At 46.9% G+C, this 24,394-nt stretch overlaps 1 protein-coding gene across 3 annotated transcripts in view; it reads left to right on the plus strand.

The window, feature by feature from the left end:
* DIAPH1 (diaphanous related formin 1) overlaps positions 1–24,394 on the plus strand; it is a 128,329-nt gene that overhangs the window by 34,000 nt on the left and 69,935 nt on the right. For all 3 annotated transcript variants that reach the window (XM_075009907.1, XM_075009906.1, XM_075009908.1), the window contains exons 2-7: positions 9,731–9,757; positions 10,557–10,715; positions 15,858–15,959; positions 19,824–19,954; positions 20,145–20,231; positions 23,667–23,730. In XM_075009907.1, the coding sequence (XP_074866008.1) occupies positions 9,731–9,757; positions 10,557–10,715; positions 15,858–15,959; positions 19,824–19,954; positions 20,145–20,231; positions 23,667–23,730 (570 nt within the window). The remainder of the gene's footprint in view (positions 1–9,730; positions 9,758–10,556; positions 10,716–15,857; positions 15,960–19,823; positions 19,955–20,144; positions 20,232–23,666; positions 23,731–24,394) is intronic.

Consider the following 24,394-nt stretch of genomic DNA (forward strand, 5'->3'; position numbering starts at 1 on the left):
ACAGCAACTTACAAACAAACAACACAGTATGTAAACTAAACTTATAGGACTATTCACTAACTTAACGACGTCTAATTATATTCCAAACACTTACACTAAATATCAACAAGGGTTCCATGGAAGGAGTCTATATCAGACTTTTCTTGTAAAACAAAAGGGTAGAAAGACTTAGTGAGTTTTTTCTCCGAGCTGTAGGGGGATAAATTAGTTTTTTACCCCTATATACTCTGGATGACCAGTTGTCACCCTATTGGATACCTTGAGGTCCAGCCTATCAAGGTTCCCTCCCAACTGGGATAATATACGGCGGGTTTTCCCAGTGGGGATTGGAGAGAAAGAGAGAAGGAGAGAGAATGAGGGGAGAGAGAGAGACTTTAACAATAAACAGTTAACTAACAAGATCCTTAACTATGGGCTTATTAACCGATTGTGCAGCTTGGAGCAAATGATTTCAGCTCCGGGTTATAGCTCTTAGTTGGTTCTGAGCTACATTCTATTAAGTTCCCCTACACAGCCCGAATTAAGCTTTAAAGTTAGTGTCTCAGGGTGTGGAGGGGGTTTTACGTGTCCTGTTAGGCGTAAGAGTCCTGTCCAGTGGTCTAGTCGAGTGCGATGGTCACGTCCGGCGAAGAAGAATCGAGGCGATGGCAGCGAGAGCGTTGGTGCTGCGAGGGTGGCAGGCTCTAAGCTTCAATTGGAGTGAACGCAGTACCCCACCCTAGGGGTGAGGCCAGTTCGACCCACTCCAAATCCGCTTTGAGCTGCTTGTCGGGGGTGCCGCAGTGATTGACAGGCTCTGGGTACTAACGAGCGAGAGCGCAGTACCCCACCCTAAGGGTGAGGCCAGTTCGCCCCTCGCCCAATTTACCTCAGAGCTGCTGCCTCAGCTCTTTTAGTGTCAGTGATTCAGCTAGTGCCTCAGCAGGGCGGACCCTGCTGGGCGGAGGTGGAATTGCTTCAGGGAATCTTCAAAAAGGCAGGAGCTCTTCAAAAAGTCTTCGCCTCAGAAGCAGCTGGTACCAAGTGCCCCGAGCTCTGTGCGGCGCTGCCTTATATTCCCTGATCTCATACATTATTCATGAGTTTATTTACATACGGACGTTCTGAAGGTCCTGCTTTCAAACAGGTCCTTCTCTAGAAGCTGCCTCACCTTTGTCCAATGAGGAGCCTGGATTTCAAATCCATGATTTTGAAATGTTTGTGAGTTCAGGTTACCGGTAAGACCAACTGACACAGAGTGACCATTACAGGGGGCTGCTAACTGGCAGCCTATGTACCTTTTAGAGTCTACCTGCCCCTGTAATGATATTAAAGGCCCAAGGCTTGTTTCCCCTGACCCACGGGGACGATTATGCCCGAGGGATGAAAAATCCCTGATACCTCCAACATCCACAGACTATGCCTTATGGCCTGGTTCCTAGTTGGTTCAATGAATCTGAACTCCTCTGCCCCGTACAGGTCAAGGAAATTTTATTGTACAGTTGGAAGCAAACTACTAGGGCCATTTACCTCTCCAAGTGGCACAGGTTTGCGGGCTGGTGCTCAGTACTGCAGGTGGAACTGATGATATCTCTGCTTCTTGCAATTTTGGACTACATAAGGTATTTAAAAGACTTGGGATTGGCACTAACCTCCTTAAGAGCACATCTTGCTGCAGTTATGGTGTTTAGAGGGCATATTGACAGGTTCTCAGTATTTGCCCACCCAATTACTAAAAGATTTCTCAAAGGGTTCACAAATACGTACCCCCCCACACAGACCAACTCCTCCCCCATGGAGCCTTGATTTAGTACTATGGGCATTGATGAGACCACCGTTTGAACCCCTGGCTACTATCCTCCTAAGTTACTTACCATGAAGTAGTCTGTCTTCTTGCCATTGCATCCACCCACAGAGTCAGTGAACTATCAGCCCTTATGGCGGGGCCTTCATACACAATCTTCCCTAAGGACGGAGTGACCCTCAGATGTCATCTGGCCTTCATGCCTAAGATCTCTTCCGAATTTCCAATCAATGAACCAATGGTCCTACAGTGTTTTATCCTAAACTGCATTCGTCACCACAGGATGTGGCGCTACATACTCTAGACGTCCACAGGGCACTTGCTTTCTATGTAAACACGACAAAAATGTTCCAAAAAACAGAACGCCTGCTGGTTTTATTGGTAAAGCGTTCCCAGGGTGAATGCCTGCCGTCCCAACAGATAGCTCACATCACGGTGTGCATCGCCCAGGGCTATTGTTCCAGCCAGATGCCTCTCCTGATGCAACCACAGGCTCATTCCGTGAAAGCATTGGCGGCTTTGATAGCCTTTCTCAAGGGAGTCTCCCTTAGAGACATCTTCAGAGTAGCCACCTAGTCATCCCATGACACTTTTGTGAGTCCCTAAGCTATTGAGGACAGATGGGCTATGGATACTTTGCTAGCTACAGCAGTTCTCTCCGCTTCATTTATACAGCAAATCCTTTTTCCCTCCTCAATTATTGGGGAACTGCTACACAGTCACCTACTGTGGAGCACCCAGAGGGACATCACTCGAAGAAGAAAGTGAAGTTACTCACTTCAGTGAGTATCGTTCTTTGTGATGTGTCCCCCATGGGTGCTCCACTGCCCACCCTCTTCCCTGATTCGGAGTCTGCCTTCTCAGTCTGTCCTTTTTTAGCGGATTCCGGAGTGGTTGCAAAGAATGGGCTTGAGCCGGTCTGCGCGTGTGATCAAAAGAGCGTGAACAGAGAGACATGGTGGCAGCACATGCACAGACTGGCCAGATACAGCTATGAAGAGTCTCTGTTCTTTGGCATCAGGACGAGCCCGGCGCCTACAGTGGAGCACCTGTGGCGGGGACACATCTTGAACAATGATAGTTACTACACTTAGGTGAGTAACTTGCTTTTTATGTTCTTTGCCTCTAGAGTACTTGGCATTGGCTACAGGCAGAAGACAGGGAACTGGGCTAGATGGGCTATTTTCTGACCCAGTATGGCCATTCTTATGACTTTGGACCCACATTTCTTGTAATGGATCATTCAATTTTTATTTTTTCCTTTTCTTTTTTCTTTTTTTGAGCTGAAGATCTTAGCCCTTAGTTCTGATATGTCAGAATAATAAAGGAGTTAAAAAAAAACAGGGCTCAAGAGGTGTGCCTCTAGCTTTGCCTTCTAGTTTTGAATGCACATTTAGCATTACGTCTAGTTGACAGAATGTAATTTGCCTCCTTGTTCCTTTATATTCAGTACCTTCATTCCCAAAGTCAGAAAGGAGTATCAGTCTCTCCTCCAACCTGTGGTATTGCAGGAACCATTAGCAGCTAAATCTTCTGAGCCCAAAACAGAGGGAGCCATGAGTGCAGGGAGATGGGCCTTGCTCTGACCTTGTGAGGGGACTAAACAAGCCCTACAAAGTTCCGGTGAAGGGGCCACATATCATTGAGGGTTACTGTGAATCTGCAAAGATCGGATCCAACCCAACAGAAACATTTGGCCTCTGAGTGTCAGCCTCTGTGGAAAGAGCCAGTCGTTGGGAGCTTACAGTCCAGTGCTTGAGCTGCTTCTTGCTAAAGAAATCAAAAGTGTACCCAGTAAGGCTCTAACATTTGAAATCAGAGTCACAGAAAGGGGTAATATTTGAGGCCAAACTCATGGTAGGAATCAGCACTCTCTGCTGGGTCCAAGGCCATCATTTCTATGTTCAAAACCCCATTCTAAGCCTGATAAGGTACCTGATGCTTCCGAGCCATTGGCTACTGTACTGGGTTAGGTTCATTGTGTAAAACACTGGAAACACCTTAATTTAGCTTTGCCTTCACATTGGGACCCTCTACGTAGCATCAAATATATATTTGTCCTCATTGCTTAAGGATAAAGGAAAAAAGTGTAAGATAGTGAAGCCAGTTTCTCCTTCTCTGGGAAAGCAAAAGAAAAAAAATACCAGGCAAAACCTGATCCTTTAGCTATGCAAATTCCCTTGGAGATACATAAGCCTCCTTCTAGGGCTTCCTACTGGTTCCCCAGTCTGTCTTACACACCTTTTGGCTTTTCATGTAACCCAGCCATCTAATTCACTGGTCCTGAGGGAACAGTCTTCTTTCTTTGTCCCGCCATGCTGTCTGAAAAATAGCTAGAGGGGCCCTTTGAGCCTCTAGATATAGCTATGAGTCGGGATGGTAAAGCTTCATGCATTGCGGTGTAGGTGCCTTTACTTTTTCAGCTCCCTCAGAAAATATGCTGTTATTTCACAGACTCAGGAAAAATAGCTACTACCTTAAACCTCCCTTAGGAAACCTTACAGGGCACTGCACACCTAGGTTTTTTTATATGATGTGTTCACTATCTAGGAATAAGAGTACCCTCTCCATTTTAGATATCTAGCTAAATCCAGCATCTTTTCAAGGAATTTTCTTTAAAAAGGTAATGTATACCAGCTGCCTCCTGAAGGCTTCTTGTTCTTCCAAAGTCATTGGTAGTGACAGCTGTCATTCCAAGTGCTAAAGGGATTGGAGTCCAGTCTAACTTTTCCAGGAGAGACATATGAAGCTGTGTGCTCTGGGTAGAAAGATATTTATCTTCTGGGCATTAAAGTGGCAGAGTTATCAGATAGTAATGTCCAGAAACCATTAAGATCCCTGGAAGGGGGGAAAAGGTCTTCCCCTCCGCGCCCCACTTCTCTGCTAGAAGACCAGATAAACTCTCCAAAGCAATTTTTACCAAGTTGGTCAGTTGCTAAGCATAACTTGAGCATCCTTTCATGCTTCTGATATGGCTTCTAAGCAAGAGTAATGCATTATCCGATCAGTTGAGCCTACTAGTGCATGATTTTTACAAGAGTCACGTAAGAACTAAGTAGCAAATAACATCTGCTGGAGAGAGATACTGAGAGAGTCTTATTTGCAACAAGACACAATTCCAAATAGCAGTGCTCCAGTGTAGCACCAGAAAACCACACCCTTCTGGATGCATTGCATGAGGGTCCCAATACCCCTAGGATGTTTGGGGTTCTCTCTGCACATTTCTGGCCTCTGTGGGGAGAGATGGCCCCACTTCTGTGTTTCTAACAATTGCAGACCTGCAGACTCAGCAGAGAGGTCTGATTTGTCAACCAAACTCAGACTCCCCAGTTCATAGCATATGCTGTAGGATGTTGACAGATCTGGAACTCTCCTGTTTGGAACCAGTACAGGAGATTCTGTTAAACTCTGAAAAGCAAGTCAGGAATATAAGCAGAAAAGATTCTTTGTGAAAAACCAATAGTGATATAAACCTAGCTTCAGGGCCTACTCAGTCCATGCTTTAGTACAGACTTAATTTAAAATCCTTGAACATTTTTATTGGTAAAAGTAGATCGTGAGACATCGCAGCTTAATTGAGCAAAATCTTGTATTTAGCCATGATACAGTAAAAAGGTTTTTGAAGTGATTAATGAACATTTACCTTCTGCTTAGGGAACATGGACTGATTTGGGATTTCAATTCCAGCACTTAGCTCATTAACCTCCCTTTGAATCCATGGCAGAATGTTCCCTGCTTCACCTCTCAACTTAGACAGGCTTAACTATTTCTTCTGCTAGAAGACTGAGCACACTGAATGCTTTCAGGACTGATCCCACAATTCTACAGTCTTCCACATCCAAAATTTCTTCAAGGTGATCACAGGATTTCATCTTAACCAGTCCATAAACTTGCATTTTTATTTAGGTCTTACTCAGGAGGTGCTCAGCAGAAGTACACCTGGATTCTTGGATGCATTTCTCTTTTAGAACAGGTGTAATGAATACAGGAGATTACCTAGACTGCTGCTTCCCTTCTGAGGAAAAGCATGAAAGTCAGGCAGTTTCACCCAACAACCTCCCATGTGAGAGAGACTCGGTACTGTTTTATGTAAACACACCTGTTTTCATCTTCCAGGTGGCTTAGAGTGCACTCAGCTTGAGTGGCAGTCACTGACATGGCCTCACGTACACAGGTTGGGAAACCGTAGAGCTGCTACTAGGAGCTCAAATCCATATATTCATGAAGACGTTCCTTAGATCTGGCAGGTAGATGAGATGCATCATTTGTTACAGCAGTATTGCACTCTGTATAACCAGGTTTTCTCACCCCCTTGTCCAGGAGGAGGAGACCTGCTTGCTAAATTCCCAAGAGTGGGAATGTGCAGAGGCCATTCAGAAAATAAATCAATGTTGCTTATCTATAACGGTTTTTAAAGATGACTTCAGCATATTCACTCTCCCCACCCACCTTCCCCTTTTTTCTGAAAGCCCTGATTTCAACTTTGGACCTGAGCAGCTGATGGAAGGAACATAAAAAACGCATCCTGAGTTAAACCACAGGTCCATCTCGCCTAGTGTCGTGTCTTCCATCATTAGCCAAAGCCAGGTGCACTAGAAGCAATGAACAGAACAGGCAATCAACAAGTGATGTATCCCCTGTTGCCCATTCCCAGCTTCTGCCAAACAGAGGCTAGGGACCACATCCCTGCCTGTCCTGGCTAATAACCATTGCGCCTTTCTTCCAGGAATGTACCAGTTGTTTTTGTGAATTCGGTTACTCTTGGCTTTCATGACATCCTCTAGCAAGGAGTTCCACTGGTTGACTGTGCGTTGTGTGAAAAAAAAAAAATATGACCTTTTATTTAACATGTTCTGCATATTAATTTCATTTGATAATCCCTGGTTCTTGTATTCTGAGAAGCAAATAACATTCCCTGATTTATGTTCTGCACACCAGTTGTGATTTTCTAAACCTCTGTCAACTCTGAGATGGTTGACATGCCATACCCCACTTTTATGGCCCTGGCTTCAAATGTTTGGAGGGTAGGGGATGTATACAAGCAGTCCTTTTGCTATGTCCCACTGGTTGAAATGTGTACTAGTCAGTTGAGGACCTCAGTTACAGTTGAATAGCCTGACTTCACCTTTCGAAAGCCTGTCTCTGGGCCCACTGACAGTCTTCAGCCTGCTTGTTTTGCTAGTGGAACTCCCCCAAGGTGAAGTGTTAGGAATATTAGCAATTGGTACTGGGTGGTGTGGACTTCTACACAAAGGGAGCAAATGTTACACAGCACTCTACATTCTTCAGCAGTATTTATTCTGTCACTACAAAACATTCTTCATCATCATCCCCACATGGCTCTGAGTTGAAAATAGCCACTGATGTAAAACTGTCTGAGTGTTTGTAAGGTAGAGCTTTTTCGCTATACTCTGAGTCCAGCTCTATTTCCTGGCCCTCAGCTCCCTTAGTGTTGTCCAGGTGGCCTGAATCAGAGCTTCCTTCCTCCCACCCCCAATGTATGATGGAGTGGGAATTTGTAATAGGCTTCAGCAGCTCACTGCTGTGGATCTCTTCTGCTGTTCTGAAGGTGTCCCAGCGTACCAGTTTGTGTGTGGCTCCCTCTGGTCCTTGACCAAGTTGGATTCCAGCTCTGGCTCCAGGTAGCAGAAAAGGAGTACTCTAGTTAACTAACTTAGATGGAGCAAGCGATGGCTCTGGGTAGGTCTTGGGAGGGCAGAGAGAGAATGCAATATAACAGATGCCTGGCTGCAGCACAATGAGGAAATACATTTCTTGAATTCAAATATCAGAGAGGGAGCCATGTTAGTCTGTAGTTTCGAGAACAGCAAGAAGTCTTGTGGCACCCTTTAAACTAACAGATATTTTGGAGCATAAGCTTTCATGGGCAAAGACCCGGTTCCGCAGATGCATCTCTGCTGGAGTCTCTGGTTTATAACATGAAAAAGCTGCAGTAGTGAAAATTGCAGCCCATCTGGATTCTGCATGCAGATGATAAAGCTAGGAACCAATAATGAACCTCATATTTCAGGCACAAGCAGTCACTCGAAGATACAGAGCTTGGGGTGGGTGGGGGTGGTAAAGATGGAAACCTGTCATGGAGTGTCCAGAGAGAAAGGAATTGGCATTACAGAGGGCCTGTCCCTATGGAATACATTGTAAAATACGCTCTGTGTGTTAAACATTCCAGATGCATCTGATGAACCAGGTCTTTGCCCACAAAAGCTTATGCTCCAAAATATGTTAGTCTATAAGGTGCCACAAGACTTCTTGTTCCTTGAATTGTCATGGAAAAATTCGAAAGAATACAATCCCAGAGTCAAAGTCCAGGGTGCCTTGACAGGTGTTCACGCCTCCTAGTTACTTTTTTTCATGCTTACTGCAGACCTTTAAGTGGTTTAAATTCAGTTCTGGCTTTCAAGATGTTTTCAACAACATGAGGGCTAGTCAAAATTGTTTTAAACGAAAGCTGAGGTTTCGGAGGACAATTGAACAGCCAGTGATGAATTTCATAGCTGCAGAATTGTGGAGTGCATGGAGCACTTCAGGTATCACGGGCCAGTGATGTCAGAGGAGTTGTGTCTTGGTGTTCAGTGTCGTGATTGTTTGCGATAACTCTTGGAAGTGGGACAGAAGGGAACTCGTGTGTGTAGCATGGGCCATACCAAAATCCCATGAATGATTTTAAACTGAGATGTTGAAGTTGTTCACCTTTACTGCACCATCCTAAATTCAAGTGCAATAAGCTCATAGGTGCAGTATTTTGATTCTGTTTTATGTTGTAGTGCAAGTGATGTCTGTTGGAAGAGAGCCATGGTCTCTGTGGTGCTTTTAACATCTGTCTCCAGGAAGCCTGATCTGCACTAATTGTGTTAGTGTTACACTTTCTCTGTCATCAGAGCAGCAGCAGATCTGCTGCTTGCTATTTCCATATGTTGATTCTTTCTGCCCTCTGCTGGAGTCTCTGGTTTATAACACGAAGAAGCTGCAGTAGTGAAAATCGCAGCCCATCTGGATTCTGCATGCAGATGATAAAGCTAGGAACCAATAATGAACTTCGCATTTCAGACACAAGCAGTCACTCGAAGATACAGAGCTTGGTGGGGTGAGGGGTAAAGATGGAAACCTGCCATGGAGTGTCCAGAGAGAGAGGAATTGGCATTACAGAGGGCCTGTCCCTATGGAATACATTGTGAAATATGCTTTGTGTGTTAAACGTTCCTGATGATCCACAAAAGGGTCATAGGTTTCAGCTGCTTGTGTGCTTGCATAAAGTGGCAGGGAGGGAGGAAGAAAAATTTTCCTTTGCCTGGGCTATTCCTCTAATGTACAATGCCAACTCTAAAAGAAACTGTCTTGGCTGTTTGAGGTTGGGAGCAAAACATATGATATAACCAGTTTAGTCGTATTCTTGTCAGTTGCACGGCGAGACCTTGTTTTGTTGTCCCAGATCAGGGTAAGGCCATAACTGTCTCTTCCATAGTAAGAAAAGAGAAAGCATCATATATCGCAACAGATTGTAAACCCCACCCCACCCTGGGCCCCTCCAGCTGGGGAGCAGATCAATGTGGTGGATCTGGTTTTGCTTACCCCAAAAGGAATTCCTGAGGTCTTGAGTCACTGTGCATCAGTAGAAAAGGTGTAAGTATGAGACAGGACTGAGTCAAAGAGGAAAGAGAAGGAAGCTTCTGTTTCACAGAATAATTGCTGCCCGGCTGCACTTGCTCTCCTCTCCCAAACCTGTAGCACTGCTGTATGCCTGCATTGGTGGCCAGTGTAAGAAGTGAGAATTCAGCATTGTTGTGTTCTGTTCACTTGTAGTGGGATTGAACAAAATGGGTATTGCTACCTTTTTTCTTTTCACCTTCAGTCTCTGTTTTGTGTTGGGTGTGTGCTTTGAATCACTGATTTGTTTTTCCTCTTTTCCCCTCTCTTTCTGTCCCACAGACTTTGAAGCGGCTCATGGCAGATGAGGTAAGGATGGTGCTTTTCTTTGGCACGTCATGGCTCTCACTTGCTGTAACCTTTCTGTGTCTGGCTGCTTCCAGCGCCGTGCACGCCGTGTTCCTCCTTGTGTTCTGTTCTAATCTGCCTGTTTGGAGACTCCAACACATCTGCACGTGCCTGCTCCGTGCGCGCGCGCTCTCTCTCTCTCTCTCTCGCGCGCTCATGTAACGCATTTGCTTATCAAACATCGTCTGTGACCATATAGACTGTGCTGACTTTTTCCCCAGAAGCGCTGGTTCAGTTGGCGGTTAGAACGATTTCCAGAGGATTGTCTTCACAAGGCTTTGGACTGCAGGGATAGAGCCCGTTGGCCTCCATGTTTTTGGTGTTCTAGATTTCTTTGAACAGACAGTGAATTCACATCTTCTGATGGGAGTTGGCATTAGCTGTGCCAGCAAATTTCTTTTTTTCCTCTGCTGGTGACAGTGCATGGATCTCTGGAGAATATCGTAGTGTTGTCAGCCACGTGCAGTGAAGCAGCCCAAGAGTACAAGAACCCTCTACAGAGAGTTTGGTCTGTGAAGTTTCAAAAGCTTCCACAGATCACAAATTGTGGCCTCTTGGTGTCAGTGCTACCACCACATTAGTTGTAGTTTATCTGTCCATTGCCAGCCGTGCAAGTGTGGGAATGCCAAATATAGAAATGCATCTAGGGTAGGAGGCCTGGCATCCGTTTTGGGGCAGCATGTGTGCTTGAATGTGGTCACAGGAGTTGGGAGTGTGAAATGAGGTTGTACTGACTTTGGTTTCTGTTTCTCTCACTCAGCTGGAGCGATTCACCAGCATGCGGATAAAGAAGGAGAAGGAAAAATCCAGCGTGGCTCATAGGAATTCCTCTGCTTCCTATGCAGACGTTCCTAGTACAGGCCAGATACTGCAGGAAATCACAGATGAGGATGTGCTGCTCCTCTTTGAACAGATGCTGGTAATTTAATGACCTCAGTGCAAACGCACTTCCTTCTGTTGCTCTTGGGGTACAGTGTGCTCTGTGGCATTAGAGCCTGCCAGAAGCCTCGATGCCCAGTGTTACCTCCTAACCATGATGCCTCATGTCATAATGCTGCTCATACTGGCGATCTCCATCACCAGGGTGGAGCCAGCTCCTTTTTCCCACTGCTCTCTAAAGAAGGGTGTCTGCTTTGATCCCTTAGCCCATAGAGAGGCAAACTATGGCCTGCCAGTCACATCTGGCCCGTCGGCCATTTTAATCCAGCTCTCGACCCCTTGCTGCAGAGTGGGGTTTGGGGTTTGCCCTGCTCTGTGCAGCTCCCAGAAGCAGCATGTTGCCTCACATGTATGGTGTCAGGCCAGAGAGCTGTGCGCGCTGCTCCCACACCAAGCACAGACCCCTCATTTCCCATTGGCTGGGAGCTGTGGCCAAAGGGGTGCTACAGGGGGCAGCACCTGAAGGTGGGGGTGGAGCTGGGGGAGTTCACAGTGCTGCCTGGCCATTTCTCCATATAGGACTTGGTAGTAAGGGAGGCATACCTGAGGGTCCCTGCCATGCCAAGTCCTGATTTGTCCTCCAAGCCCCTTGGCCTCAGCTCAGAGCCTTCTCCTGTGTTCCAAGCCCCCCATTCCTGGCCCCATGCCAGAGCCTATAGCCAAAGGCACCCCATCCTTCCCACACTCCTACCCTTGCCCCAGTGCAGAGCTCTCTCCTGTCCTCTGTACCTCCTGGTCCTACCTCAGAGCCCCCTCCTGCACCTCAGGTCCTTCATCCGTGGCTCAACTCAGAGCCCTCACCCCCTGCCCAGGTCCTTCCCACACCCTGAACTCCACATTCTTCTTCGTGTGCTTGTTCATGTTGATTGTGGTCAGGTGTGCGCACACTGCATGTACAAGCATAGGGAACTTGTCTGCTAACAGCTCCCGTCAGGGTCAGCTTTGGAGTCCTTTGGAATGGTACTGTTACATCAGCCAAGATAAGTCACTGCTGGCCCAATTCTCCCTCAGTCTTTTTAGCATCCATGGTGGTGTTGGAACCATGTTTCTCACATCTAGGCAAGTACCCCTAATCCCAGCAGTAATCTAATTCTTATTAGTTTTAGTTAATAGCTAGTACTCAGTCTCTGTCTACTGTAAATTTTTGTAGTTATAGTAGTTAGTGGGCAGGATCACCCACACTTCTCACCTACCCAGGGGACCAAGGTGTTAAGTTTTGCTCTGTCTGTTAGAGGTCTGTGTCTAACAGTGACTCACATGACACATGCCTAAGGTGTTTGGAAGAGGAACACCAGTTCAAGTATTGTAAAATCTGTAGGGCTTCTGGGGTATAAACCAGGAAAGAACACAACCTTGGATTGAAACAACTTCTGATGGAAGCTGCACTTCGACCTTCCACTTTGGACCACCAGGCACTGGGGAAGAGATAGGTACAGAGTGCCCCAGCACCAGTGTGAGAGAAAGCGCCGTGAAAATACTCTGCAGCTGGAGACTCTGGCACCAAAGGCCACCACCATCAGCAGGTGCGTTGGCCCTGTTCTGTATCTCCAGTGCACAAAAATGCCATAAGCAGACAGGGCGCTCTCCCCACAAGAGATTGCTCTCTCAGGAGCTTCCCCAGTGCCCCAAGAAAGTGTTGGCGCACAAGGCTCAGGATGCCCAGCTGTGAACTCCAGCACTGTAGAGCCCAGCGTGCAGTGTCTCCCCTTCTGGACATGGTCCGATGGAGTAGCTGAACTCTCCTTCCACACTGTGGATCTATAAGGCAGCCAACGATCTCATAGAAATCTTGGCGTTCTGGTCCCCTTCGGTATGCTGTAACCTGCCTGCGTGGCTTAGGGTGGTGCAGTCCAGCAGCAAGCAGTGGCTCTTCTGGACTGCATAAGCATATCAGCAGACCCAAGGCACTGCATCCAGGGATACCAGAGTGCTGATTTCTACCTACTGCTGCTTTTGGTCCCCAAGAACCAGTCACAACTCGTAACCCTGGCGTCTACGATCTTGAGGCCACTATCAGACATCCCAGAGGATAGGGCAGTGCTAGTAACCTGATATTTCCTGTCCTGAATCTGAGACTTCAGCAGGGAGGGGCACCACCCCTTCTCAGGAGCACGCCCAAGGTCAGTGTCGCCCAAGTAGCCTTATTGTTCTCATCACCTCATGAAGCTGTAGCAGGCATCTCAGCTGCAGGACCTCTCCTATTGACCACAGGGCCTACCCGGAGCTTCTCTGTTGAGTAACCTGCAATATGAGCTTCTCGGTGGAGGAGGTGGCAGAAGCCGAGGATTCCATGGTGGATGTACTGGTACCAGAGGGTCCCTCAAGGGAAGGGTTTCCCAACCTATGATTACATTTCAAAAGGGTTGCCTGTTGGGCTGGGCAGCTCCACAGGTGGCTCTTAAGCCAATCACACTCAGAAGTGGTTCTCAACTTTTTAATTGGATTAACAGCTGTCAGGCAGTTAAGCCAATCAATTAAATTGAGAAGCATTTCAGCTGCAGATCAGAGAACTCCATAGTGAGGAGCAGTGCCCAGCTTAGGTAAGGTGGGGGCCTGGGTCTGATTTTTGGGAAGGAGGGCGGAGCTGATCAGCTCCCTGGCTTCCAGACTCTGCAGGAGGTAGGATCCCACCAGCCCCCAGCAGGGTTCCCAGCTGACACTGCCAGTGGGCTCTGCCCCAGTTAGCTTCAGACCTCAAATGTTGGGGATCCCCGCCCCCGACCCCAGCCAGGGCTCCTGTGGCTGGCTGTGCACCCGTACGATCAGTCTCTCTCCACCTCATGGCGTGGAAGAGACCTGACCGAACTACACTCATCCCTCGTTAAACAAGTACTGTATTTATGAGCACTCGCTTAAATGAGGGACACGCTTACCTCCCCTCATTCACTCAACAAACGAACTCCCCCAGTTAATATGAGATTGTCTCGAGCCGGCTGCAGCCCGACCTCCCCCCACCGGCCACGCAGACACCAATCCGCTGAAACCTAAACACCGTGCCACCCTCCTGCACCCCGAACTGCTGAAATTTAAACCCCCCACCACACCCGGGCACCCGGATCTGCCGAAATTTAACACCCCCACCCTCCACTGACCCCTGAACCACCGAAATTTTAACACCCGCCAGCCCCATGCACCACCCACTGGCCCTAAGCACCTGGATCTGCCGAAATTTAACCCCCCACCCCACCTGCTGGTCCCTGCAAACCCTGAACCGCTGAAACCTAAACCCCCCAGTCACCTGAACTGCTGAAAGCTAACCCCCCCGCCCCCCCGCTGGCCCAGTGCACCCCAAACCGCCGAAATTTAACTCCTTCCCCCGCCAGCCCCGCACACGCAAACTGGTGAAACTTCATTCCCCCCCCGCTGCTCCTATGCACCCAAACTACTACAGACTTAACCTGCAGCAGCCTGAAACCCCTCACCTGCTCCCTGCAGACCCAACCCGCCACCGTGTTTTAACACTCTCTCCCACTCATGTCCCCAAACTGCCTCCAGCCTTTAACCCCCCACAACCCCAGGCTCACTTACCTTTCAAAAGCAGCGCCACCTGCTGCCACTCTGAGCACTAGGAACCAACCAGAGACTTTTACAAGTATTTTAGTAGGAATTATTGTCCATCTTACGAGTTTTTGCCTGCGAGTGAAAAGGTTTGGAACCAGTTGTGCTCACATAATGAGGGATGAATGTACTTGGAACTGCAGTGTTTCAGACCACAAAGAGAAGTAACGTTTGCTCATGGGAAACAGGGCTACTTATTTTACTAAGTGGAAAAACTCATGTTGGGGCACACAGTGGTGCCTCCTCTGCTTCAAGTGCCGACACCACTCGTTCTGGAGTGCCTCCTCCACTCACAAGCCAAGGTTTGGCCCCGTCTGCCATCAAGGTCCGCATAGTTGTGATTTCACCTTCCCCCGCCATACCTTCAGGCCACTGGTTATTAGTTAGCTCCATGGCGGCCTGTTTCCTTGAGGGCTTGGACAGGTTCTGCCTGTATTCACACCAGTCTTTGCCCACTAGGGACCTTAACCTAGTGCTAACCAAAATTATGGGTGCATCCTTTGAGCCCATGGCCATGCGTTCTCTTTTATATCTGTTATAGAAGGTGATGTTCTTGGTAGCTATTACAAATGCTAAAATGGTTTCAAAATTGAATGCACTAATGTATGAACCTCCCTATATGGCCTTTCATGAGGAGATGGTGCAGCTTGGATGCACCTGGCCTTCCTGCCCAAGGTAGTATTCCAGTTTCACTTGGGGCAAGACATTTTTCTCTTTGCTTTCTTTTTACCTGAAACCACACAATAGTGCCTATTGACAAGTGGTGCACACACTAGATGTTTGGAGAACTCTTGCATTCTACACTGTGCGAACAGAGGCATTCAGGAAAACAGCCCAGCTCTTCGTGGTGCTAGTAGACCAGAGGAAAGGTGTCTCAGTCTCATCAGAGCATATATCTTCTTGGATCTCAGCCTGCATCCACACCTGCTACGAGCTAAGATCCCAGTGCCAGCAATCAAGGCCCACTTAGGAAGGGCGCAGGCTTCCACAGCTGTGTTCCTGACTCAGGTGCCGAGTCGAGGTTTGCAGGGCAGCAACCTGGTCTTCAGTGCATAAATGTGTTCCTTAACTCCAGCCATCTTTGAAGCATAGCCACTTGGGACTGAGTGGAGTTGACAAGAGCAAGCACTCAAAGAAAATAGTTACTCACCTTCTTATAATTTGTTCTTCAGGATGTGTTGTTCATGCCCATTCCAGTGCCCTCTCTCATTCCCCTCTCTGAGAAGCCAGCAGGAAGGAGCCAAGGGGTGAGTCAGGCCGGGAGTGGTGTATACAGCTGCTGTAATAGCACAACAGTGGTTCCCTTTCAGAGTGTATTCTTGGGGATGGGGAACTGCTCCTTACATGATCTCATCTGAGTGGGTTTAGTGACAAGGCTGTTCCCTCTGCAGTTCTGACATGCTCACTGAGCCATGTTTTAGGCCTTGCTGTGGCAGGGCTGCAAGCTTCCTGTTTCCTTGAGCAGATTGTTTTACATGTAGCAAACAATGTTTCTGTGTGACTGATGTTCCCAGTATTAGGAAAGCAGTACATGAGTGAACAGTGTCTTATGTTTCTTCAATAGGTTGATATGAATCTAAATGAGGAAAAGCAGCAGCCTTTGAGGGAAAAGGACATAATAATCAAGAGAGAGATGGTTTCCCAGTATCTACATACCTCCAAAGCTGTGAGTACTCTTGCTCTGAGTATAGAAAGCTGCAGTGAAGGAGGTAGGGGTATGATGGTGTGTAACTACAAGCAAAGAATTCCTCACATCACCGGTTCTTAAGTGAAAAATCTGACATGAAACACAATTATCATGAACAATTTGAAAGACATATATACACTGAAAATAAAAGCACTAAAGACTGTTTCCAAATGATGCATGGTCACCACCCCAATGACTTCCTCATTCATTTTTACTTGCTAATTTGTTTTCATTGAACTTTCCGTGAAATGTTTGCAGATGCATAAATGCCTTATAAATTCATATCTGATGTATTTTCATAACTATGTATACTGTATATTTGTTTGTCTGCCCACCCATGTGTCTGTCCATGTCGTCAAGAACTCCTCCTAAATGGTCAGAGCTAGGAACGAGAAATTTGGTAGGTGCCTTCCTCTTATAACTTAAGGCAAGGTGAAAGTTTGATTGTGCCAGGACAATGGGATGTGTGTGGAATATGCAATTGTTTTGCATAAGGTGGAAAGGGAGGGCTCTGCTAACAGAGACAGTTAGACTCTGTAATGACCGCAGGGGGCAGCAAGGGGCCAGAAATGGGGATTGGAACAGCTGTAACCCCCATTGGGGCAGCAGGGGGTTGAGGTGGAGAAGGGGACAACTGTCTCCTATATGTTTGAGAGAGTTTGGCTGTTTGTCTCCATCTGTCTGTCCCCCAGACAAGAATATAGCTGGACCCTATATTTTCATTCCTTCCCCTAGTTACTCTGTGTCAACATACCTTCTGGCCCAGTCATGCAGCCTGAACCCTAGCTTTTCATCACACAAAGGGTGTGGCTTGTTATCCCATTAATCAGTGGACATAGCTACTGTCTCTTTTTTGCGGGGCGAGAACCACATTTCAGAGTGTTGCTCTGTATGCTGCTCCTTCTCCGGGAGTGCTCAGCAAAGCTCAGCTGCCAGAGCAGTTCTCAAGAGGTGTGCTGGATGGGTGAGGGGTTCCTCTGACTCCACAAAAGGATTTTTCTCCCACAGATCCCACTCCTCAGAGCCCCTGTAAGCCAGCCACACCCCAGAGCCCACAAGCCCTGGGGATGCTTCCCTGCAGGGTTCTGATATCGGTCCCATGAACAGGCCTGCATCCCCTTCAGGCAGTTATCCTCAGTTCTCCAAAGTGGGTCACCACAAGGGCTGGGAGCTTAGTGCCAAAGCACAGTAACACTCCCACCTCGTCTGAGCAGTGTTCCGTGGGTGACTCATGGCACTGGTCCCCTACCACTGAAGGGAGATCAGTGAAACGGAACATGATGGGTCTTCTGACTTTCCTTTTAAACCAGTGGCTCTCAACCAGGAGTATGGTACCAGAACTTCTAGGGGTACATCAGCTCCTCTAGATTTTTACCTACTTTTATAATCCGGTAAGAACAAAGCACTAGTGAAGCCTGCACAAACTAAAATGTCACACAATGACTTTTTACTGCTTTGTAAATTGTGCCAGAGTGGCCAAACTGTGTCCTGGGAGCTGCATGTGGCTCTCTTGACAGTTAGTATGACTCCTTGAGCCCAGCAGGCTGCAGGGCAGCAGGAGCTCTGGGGTGGTTGGGCTCGGGCAGTGGTGGGTAAAGTACACTCCATGGGCCACTTCCATCCCATAAGGTGTTCTAATTCAGCCTTCCACTGGGGCTTGCCTTGCTCTGTGCAGCTCCTGGAAGCAGCTATATGTCCCTCCTCTGGCTGTTACACGTAGGAACAGCCAGGGGCTCCATGCGCTGCCCCTACCCTAAGTGCTTCCGGTTCCCATTGGCTGATAACCATGGCCAATGGGAGCTGTGCGGGCAGTGCCTGTGAATGGGGCAGCACTTCCACCTAAGATTTGCAGGGAGGACATACTGCTGCTTCTGGGAGCTGCTTGAGGTAAGCACCACTCTGAGCCCCTATCCCACCCGGATCCTCCTCCAAACCCCTCAACCACAGCCAAAGCCAGAGCCAGCAACACGAGCCGAACCCCCCTGCTGTCCCTGCACACACACCCGAGGTACTCCAACTCCTTACTTCAGCCCAGAGTCTCTTCCGGCCTCAGAACGCGTCCCCAGTCCCAGCCCGGAGCTCCCTCCAGCATCATCCGCCCCAGCTGCAGCCCTCACTTTTCCCATGTCCTGCTCAGTGTTGTCAGCACTCATGGCCCTCCATACCATTTCCATATCCTGAAGTGGCCCTAAGGCCAAAAAGGAGGAAGAACACACTAGGCGCACAGCAGTGGCTGCAAACACTTTCCTGCAGAAATGGAACGTGATGATGACCCCATGGTGTCCCACTGGAATGCACCACTCCTCTAGATGGTGCTTTGCGTAGTTATCGAGCAGAATCTGTCATCAGCGTGCATGCCTGTGCTCTGGAATGGTGGTTGATGTATGAAGGGGGCCAAATCTTTAGTGCATCTGGCATGTAAATTGTGACACAGGCTTCACCTGTGCCATGCAAAGGCCTGTCCTTGTTTCATGTAAAATTATTAACAAGATGTGGGCAGCATTGTCTCCTGCAGAATTGTAACCAAACTTGTTTGTCTGAATAACTGGCTGAATAAGAAGTAGGACTGAATAGATCTGTGGACATCAGAGCTTTACAATGTGTTTTTGAATGCAGTTTTCTGGGTATATAATTCTACATTTGTAAATTAAATGTTCATGATAAAAAGGCTGCACTGCAGTACTTAAGTGAATTGAAAAATACTGTTTTTTTTTTTTTTTTACAGTGCAAGTATTTGTAATCAAAAATAGAGAGAGTGCTGTACTCCATTCTGTTTTGTAACTGAAATCAATATATTTGAAAAAGTAGAAAATATCCAAAAATATTTAAGGAAATGGTATTGTTGTTGTTTAATGGTGTGCACGATCAGTTATGCAATTAATCTCAATTTTTTAAATTACTTGTTCACCCTAGCTTTTTACTTAGTGGTGGTACTGAAGGTTGTATTCCAGCTTCCATTCATTCAACAGGCCCCTCTTTTTCAGAAGCAGTAGATGTGATCCCAAATTACAGAACCTTTAAGGGGAAATTATGATCACACCCTGGTACAGGCTTCTTGTGAGAGTGACGGTAAAATAGCAGAGTTGTCTGGCAATAGGACTAGCAGATAGCCCCTTCCAGACTCTCAAAAGTAACCAAAAAAGAGCACGAAACCTAAACTGAGAGGGAACAGCAGAGCTTTGCTTCTCTTATGAGTTCTGAAAATTCCTGTGAAGGGCACATGAATGCACTGATGTACCAAGGGCCATAGACCCAAACAGGGCTCCTCCTTCACTTCGCTACGCATCAGTAGCACCAAGCACCAGCATCGCTGCTTCTGTCCCTCTGGATGTAGTCCGGAAACAGACTACACTATTCCTCTAGGACTTGGAGAGCCCAGTCTGCCCCCCTCACACACTGCTGATTGCCAGCTCCCCCTCTAGGGTTACCACCTCCTGATGTAGGTCGTACTGATTGCCCATAAGCAAGTAAGGTAATGGTCAGAAATGTAAGTACAAAATACCTCTGATGTTTTTGTTTTAAATAACTCCCAATATTCTCATTCAGTTGCATGTCTCCGTTCCTGTGCATTGAGAACGCCAATCAAATATAACTTATGTTTGCTGAACACTAAACTAAATTAGGCCATTGTCAAGTGTGGAGGATGACACAGCTTCACTGGTAATTTTAATGGTTGACGCTTTAGGTAGGCTAGCTTCACTGTGAAGCTCTTTGAGCAGGAGGGCACATGTACGCATGTGCCCACTCACAACATAACAGTACCGCTTCGAAAACCATTTCTGTGTCCTGGTGCTGCAGCTACAGCTAGTTTACCTGATGACCTGTCCTTTCTTCCCCGTGTAGGGCATGAGTCAGAAGGAGAGCTCCAAGTCAGCCATGATCTATATCCAGGAGCTGAAATCAAATCTCAGGGATGTCCAGTTGCTGAGTTGTTTGGAGTCTCTGCGAGTGTCGCTCAACAACAACCCTGTCAGGTAAAGGGCTGGCTGAAACAGCGGCAGCGAAGTGAAGCTATAAACAAGGCAGTTAGGTGCTTTCTCCTCAAGGGAGGGTGCATTGTGATTGAGGAGTGGAGAAGAGAGGCCATAAGGAGGTTGCGTGGAAGGAGGAGGATGGTCAGTCGTCCTGTGTGCTACTAGTGTGACTCTGTTGTTTCCCTTACAGCTGGGTACAGAATTTCGGGGCAGAGGGCCTCAACTGTCTGCTGGATATATTAAAAAGGCTCCATGATGAGAAGGACGAGGCACCCAGGTGAGGAACGAATTGAACAGAAGCTATTTATTAAGAGCCATAAGTGCATCTGTTACACTTACTGGGTTTCCAGGTGGATTGAGTTAAATGTAGGTGATGTAAATAATTCATTTACATCAGTAATAAGTCATTTGGTTTAAATCAAGTTACCGAAATGCAAAAACTGTGCTTTGAGTGCACTTAATTTTAAACTAAGTCCCATTGAACTCACAGGCTCTTCTGTTCTTTGAGAAAAGCATAGTGTGAGGTGGCCTTTGAAAAACTGGTCTGTGGTCATGAGGTTCCAAAGCAAGGGGCTTGTATTTTATGTACTATAAAATAAGAAACAATGCCCACTGGCAACTCTAAATTTCTCTTACTGCAGCTTGCTGCATTGTATACTTGAGCGATAGATTCTAAATCCAATTGACTATTTAAACCAGCCATAAGAATTATGTATGCTAAACTTTTTTTTCCTAGCAACATTGAACGTAGCAAACAGCTTTGGAATTTACTTGTCAATTGACATGTATACTGAAAAGCATAGAGTCTTGAAGAATGACGCATTGCAAAGTGAATTAAATTACTAACCAGTTGATCCACATAATTTTCTCCCAATATGTAGTTTCTCCCAATAAGATGTTTCATTCTGGCAACTAGGCCCTGCATCTTCTTGTACTGCTTAGGCTTGGTGCATTTTCCTATTTTGCTCAAGGAAGAAATTTCCTCAAAATGGCCCCAGCTAGAGTGTCTCTGACATTCGACAACCATGGCAGCTTTTCTGTGGCAAAAGTGTGGGAGAATATAGGAAGCTGTGTGTTCTGAATAGTGTCTTCCATTTTTCTTTCCAGTCCGCTCTACTGTTCCGTTCTCTGTTGCCTTTGTCCTTTCCTATATACGTTGTCTTTGTCTTCATGACAATGTCTTGACTACTCTGCTGTGCTTGGCCGAGGTCCGCTACACCATAAGTACAGAACAAGTACAATCCTATCCAACCTATAGTAACAGAGAGTAAGCCGTGCTAGTCTATACGCTATCAAAACAAAAAGCAGTCAAGTAGCACTTTAAAGACTAGCAAAATAGTTAATTAGGTGAGCTTTTGTGGGACAGACCCACTTCTTCAGACCATATCCAGACCAGAACAGACTCAATATTTAAGACACAGAGAACCAAAAACAGTAAGCAAGGAGGACAAATCAGAAAGAGATAATCAAGGTGAGCAAATCAGAGAGTGGAGGGGTGGGGGGGAAGATCAAGAATTAGATTGAGTTAAGTATGCAGACGAGCCCCTATAGTGACTCAGAAAGTTCCCATCCCGATTTAAACCATGTGTTAATGTTCTGAATTTGAATATAAATGTCAATTCGTCCATTTCCCTTTCTACAAAGGAGTGATAATTTCTTTTCAGTAACACACATACCTTGAGGTCGTTGACAGAATGGCCCATTCCATTAAAATGTTGACTAACTGGTTTGTGGATCTGGAGTGTTTTAATGTCTGTTTTGTGCCCGTTGACCCTTTGTCTAAGAGAGTTTGAAGTCTGTCCAATATACAAAGCATCTGGGCATTGTTGACACATGATGGCATATATGATGTTAGTAGAGGAGCATGAGAAAGTGCGTGTGATTCTGTGAGTGACCTGGTTAGGTCCAGTGATGGTATTTCCAGAGAAGATATGTGGACAAAGCTGGCAGCGGGCTTGGTTGCAGGGAAAGGTTCCAGGACTGGTGTTCCTGGCGTATAGACTGTGGCTGTTAGTAAGGATCCTCATGAGGCTGAGAGGTTGTCTGTAGGAGAGAACAGGCATGTCACCCAGGGCCTTCTGGAGTGTAGCATCCTGATTAAGAATAGGTTGTAGGTCTTTAATAATTCATTGCAGTGGTCTGAGTTGGGGGCTGTAAGTGGTGACCAGTGGTGTTCTGTTCTTGGCTTTTTTGGGCTGATCTTGGAGTAGCTGGTTTCTGGGTATGCGTCTGGCCCTGTCGATTTGTTTTTTTTTTACTTCTCCTGGTGGTTAATTCAGGTTTATGAGTATTTGGTAAAGTTCTTATAGTTTTTGGTTTCTGTCAGTTGGATCAGAGTAAATGCGATTATACCTAAGAGCTTGACAGTAAACGATGGATCTAGGCATGTGTGCAGGATGGAAACTAGAAGGGTGTAGATAAGTATAGCGATCAGTAGGTTTTCGGTACAGTGTGGTACTGATCAGGCCATCCTTGATTAGTACTGTAGTGTCCAGGAAATGTATCTCTTGCATGTTGTAATCGAGGCATAAGTTGATGGTGGGTTGTAGATTGTTAAAGTCTCTGTGGAATTCTTCTAGAGCCTCTGTAAGCCAAGGGCAGTGTTCAGTTTAGTGGTAGGAGCAAAGCAACGTAGAGAGAAGTGCTTTTGTTCTTCAGGGTTCATAGGCCTTTCCCCAGCCTGATCATGCCCAGTTTTGCAGGCTGTCTGGCAATGGAGACAGTCTTGTAAGCTAACATTTTTGGCATTGTCCCCTAACAGCTGTCAAGTGTGTGGTGAGTGGTGGCTGTCTTCGTCATTTTTCTCCTTTCTGCCTGTTTCATGGACACATCCCCGTTAAATTAAATCTCTCAGCCATAGAGAAAATACCCGAGCACCAGGCCAACATACAGTATTCATGAACTATCAAGACTATTTCCAAATCCCTCACAGTTTCATGGTTAGGGCAGGAATCCAGGAACTAGGAAACCAGAATTCTTTTCCTAGCTCTGCCACTGTAACTTCCCTGCTCTGTGCCTGATGCCCATTTATTAAATGGGGTAGTGGTACTTTTACCCGTCTTTTATTATGTGCTTTGGGATCTGTGGCTGAGGAACTATAGAAGTGATTACTCATTATCCATAGCACTTTGCAGCTAGTCGAGGAAACCCCTGTCCTGTTGACTTTACAAGCGCTTGTCATACTAAAGAGCTTGTGAGGCTACAGGTTATTCCTGCGTATACATGCCGTTTGGCTAATTGAAGGTGGTGGAGACAAGAAGAAAGTCCTGAGGCAGGGTGTTTTCACTGCCCGGTCAGCCTTGTGGGCGGGGGCAGAGCACATTGCTCCAGTGAGGTTCTGTTATGGGGCAGTGGGCTGTGTCTTGGGTTTGCCAAAAGAGGTCTTCAGAGTGGTGAGAAAATCCGGAATGCGTATGTGGGGGTGACTCGTACTGAGTGAGGGCTAAAGTTGGGCAGTAAGTGGGTGAGTTGGGTTTTCCCCAGGAGAGGTAGCAGCCTTCTCGCTGTCTTTGGTTTGAATTCATATTGTGCGCACTGGGGGGCGGGGGAAATGATCTTGTGAGGTTGGAGTCTTAGTACCACACTGGATGCCTAAGACCTTTCCTGGTCCCACCTGAAAGTTGTGGGCCTACTATCCTTTAATTGGGAGAAGAAAGATGGTGTGTATCATGCTCCATGCAACTATTCACCAGCTGGGTTCCCTTCTTCACAGCTCCTATGACACCCGGAGCAAACATGAGATCATCCGATGCCTGAAGGCTTTCATGAACAACAAGGTGAGACCCAGTCCTCTCCCTAGATATGTCCCTAAATTGCTGCCTTCTCTTCCTCAGGTACTCTGCACTGGCAGCACGGTGCTAGCTGCAGAAGTGGGGATGCAGGCTCCTGACTCTTCAGCAAAATCTTGCTTACGTTTCACTCATACTTCTCGCCCCCTTCCTCAGACTGTGAACTTTCTGCCCCACCTGTGCCACTTCTGCCACTCATGGGGACACAGTGTACTTTCTCTCCATCCTGCCACACTCTCCTTTGCAAACATTTTGGAGCACTTGGTACTGCACTGTCTCTCTTCTTGCTGTACTCTCTGCACACCTGCGGACCCTCCGAGGACATCTGTATCCCCATCTCCTTTGCTGTTTGCTTGTACTCCACATCTCTGCCTTTCGTCCAGCCTCCCCTTCTCCGTCTTTCTCACTCATGTCCCAGGCCATCCTACTTTATCTTCTCATTTGCAGGCATTCTGGGACACCTAGTATTAATTCCCCTACTTTCTCTGTCCCTCTGGTTTCTTCGTTCTTCCTTCCTTTGTCACAGATGCCGTGAAGTCCATCTGTGCTTCCTTCCTCGCTTTGAGTCCTTTCTCTCTGAAACTGGTCTCATGGACACACTCATCGTGCACACCTGTCAAGATCCCACTAAGCACCTTTCTTCTTGCTGACC

The sequence above is a fragment of the Carettochelys insculpta genome, chromosome 15 (assembly GCF_033958435.1).
Source record: "Carettochelys insculpta isolate YL-2023 chromosome 15, ASM3395843v1, whole genome shotgun sequence".
In the NCBI taxonomy this organism is placed as follows: Eukaryota; Metazoa; Chordata; order Testudines; family Carettochelyidae; genus Carettochelys; species Carettochelys insculpta.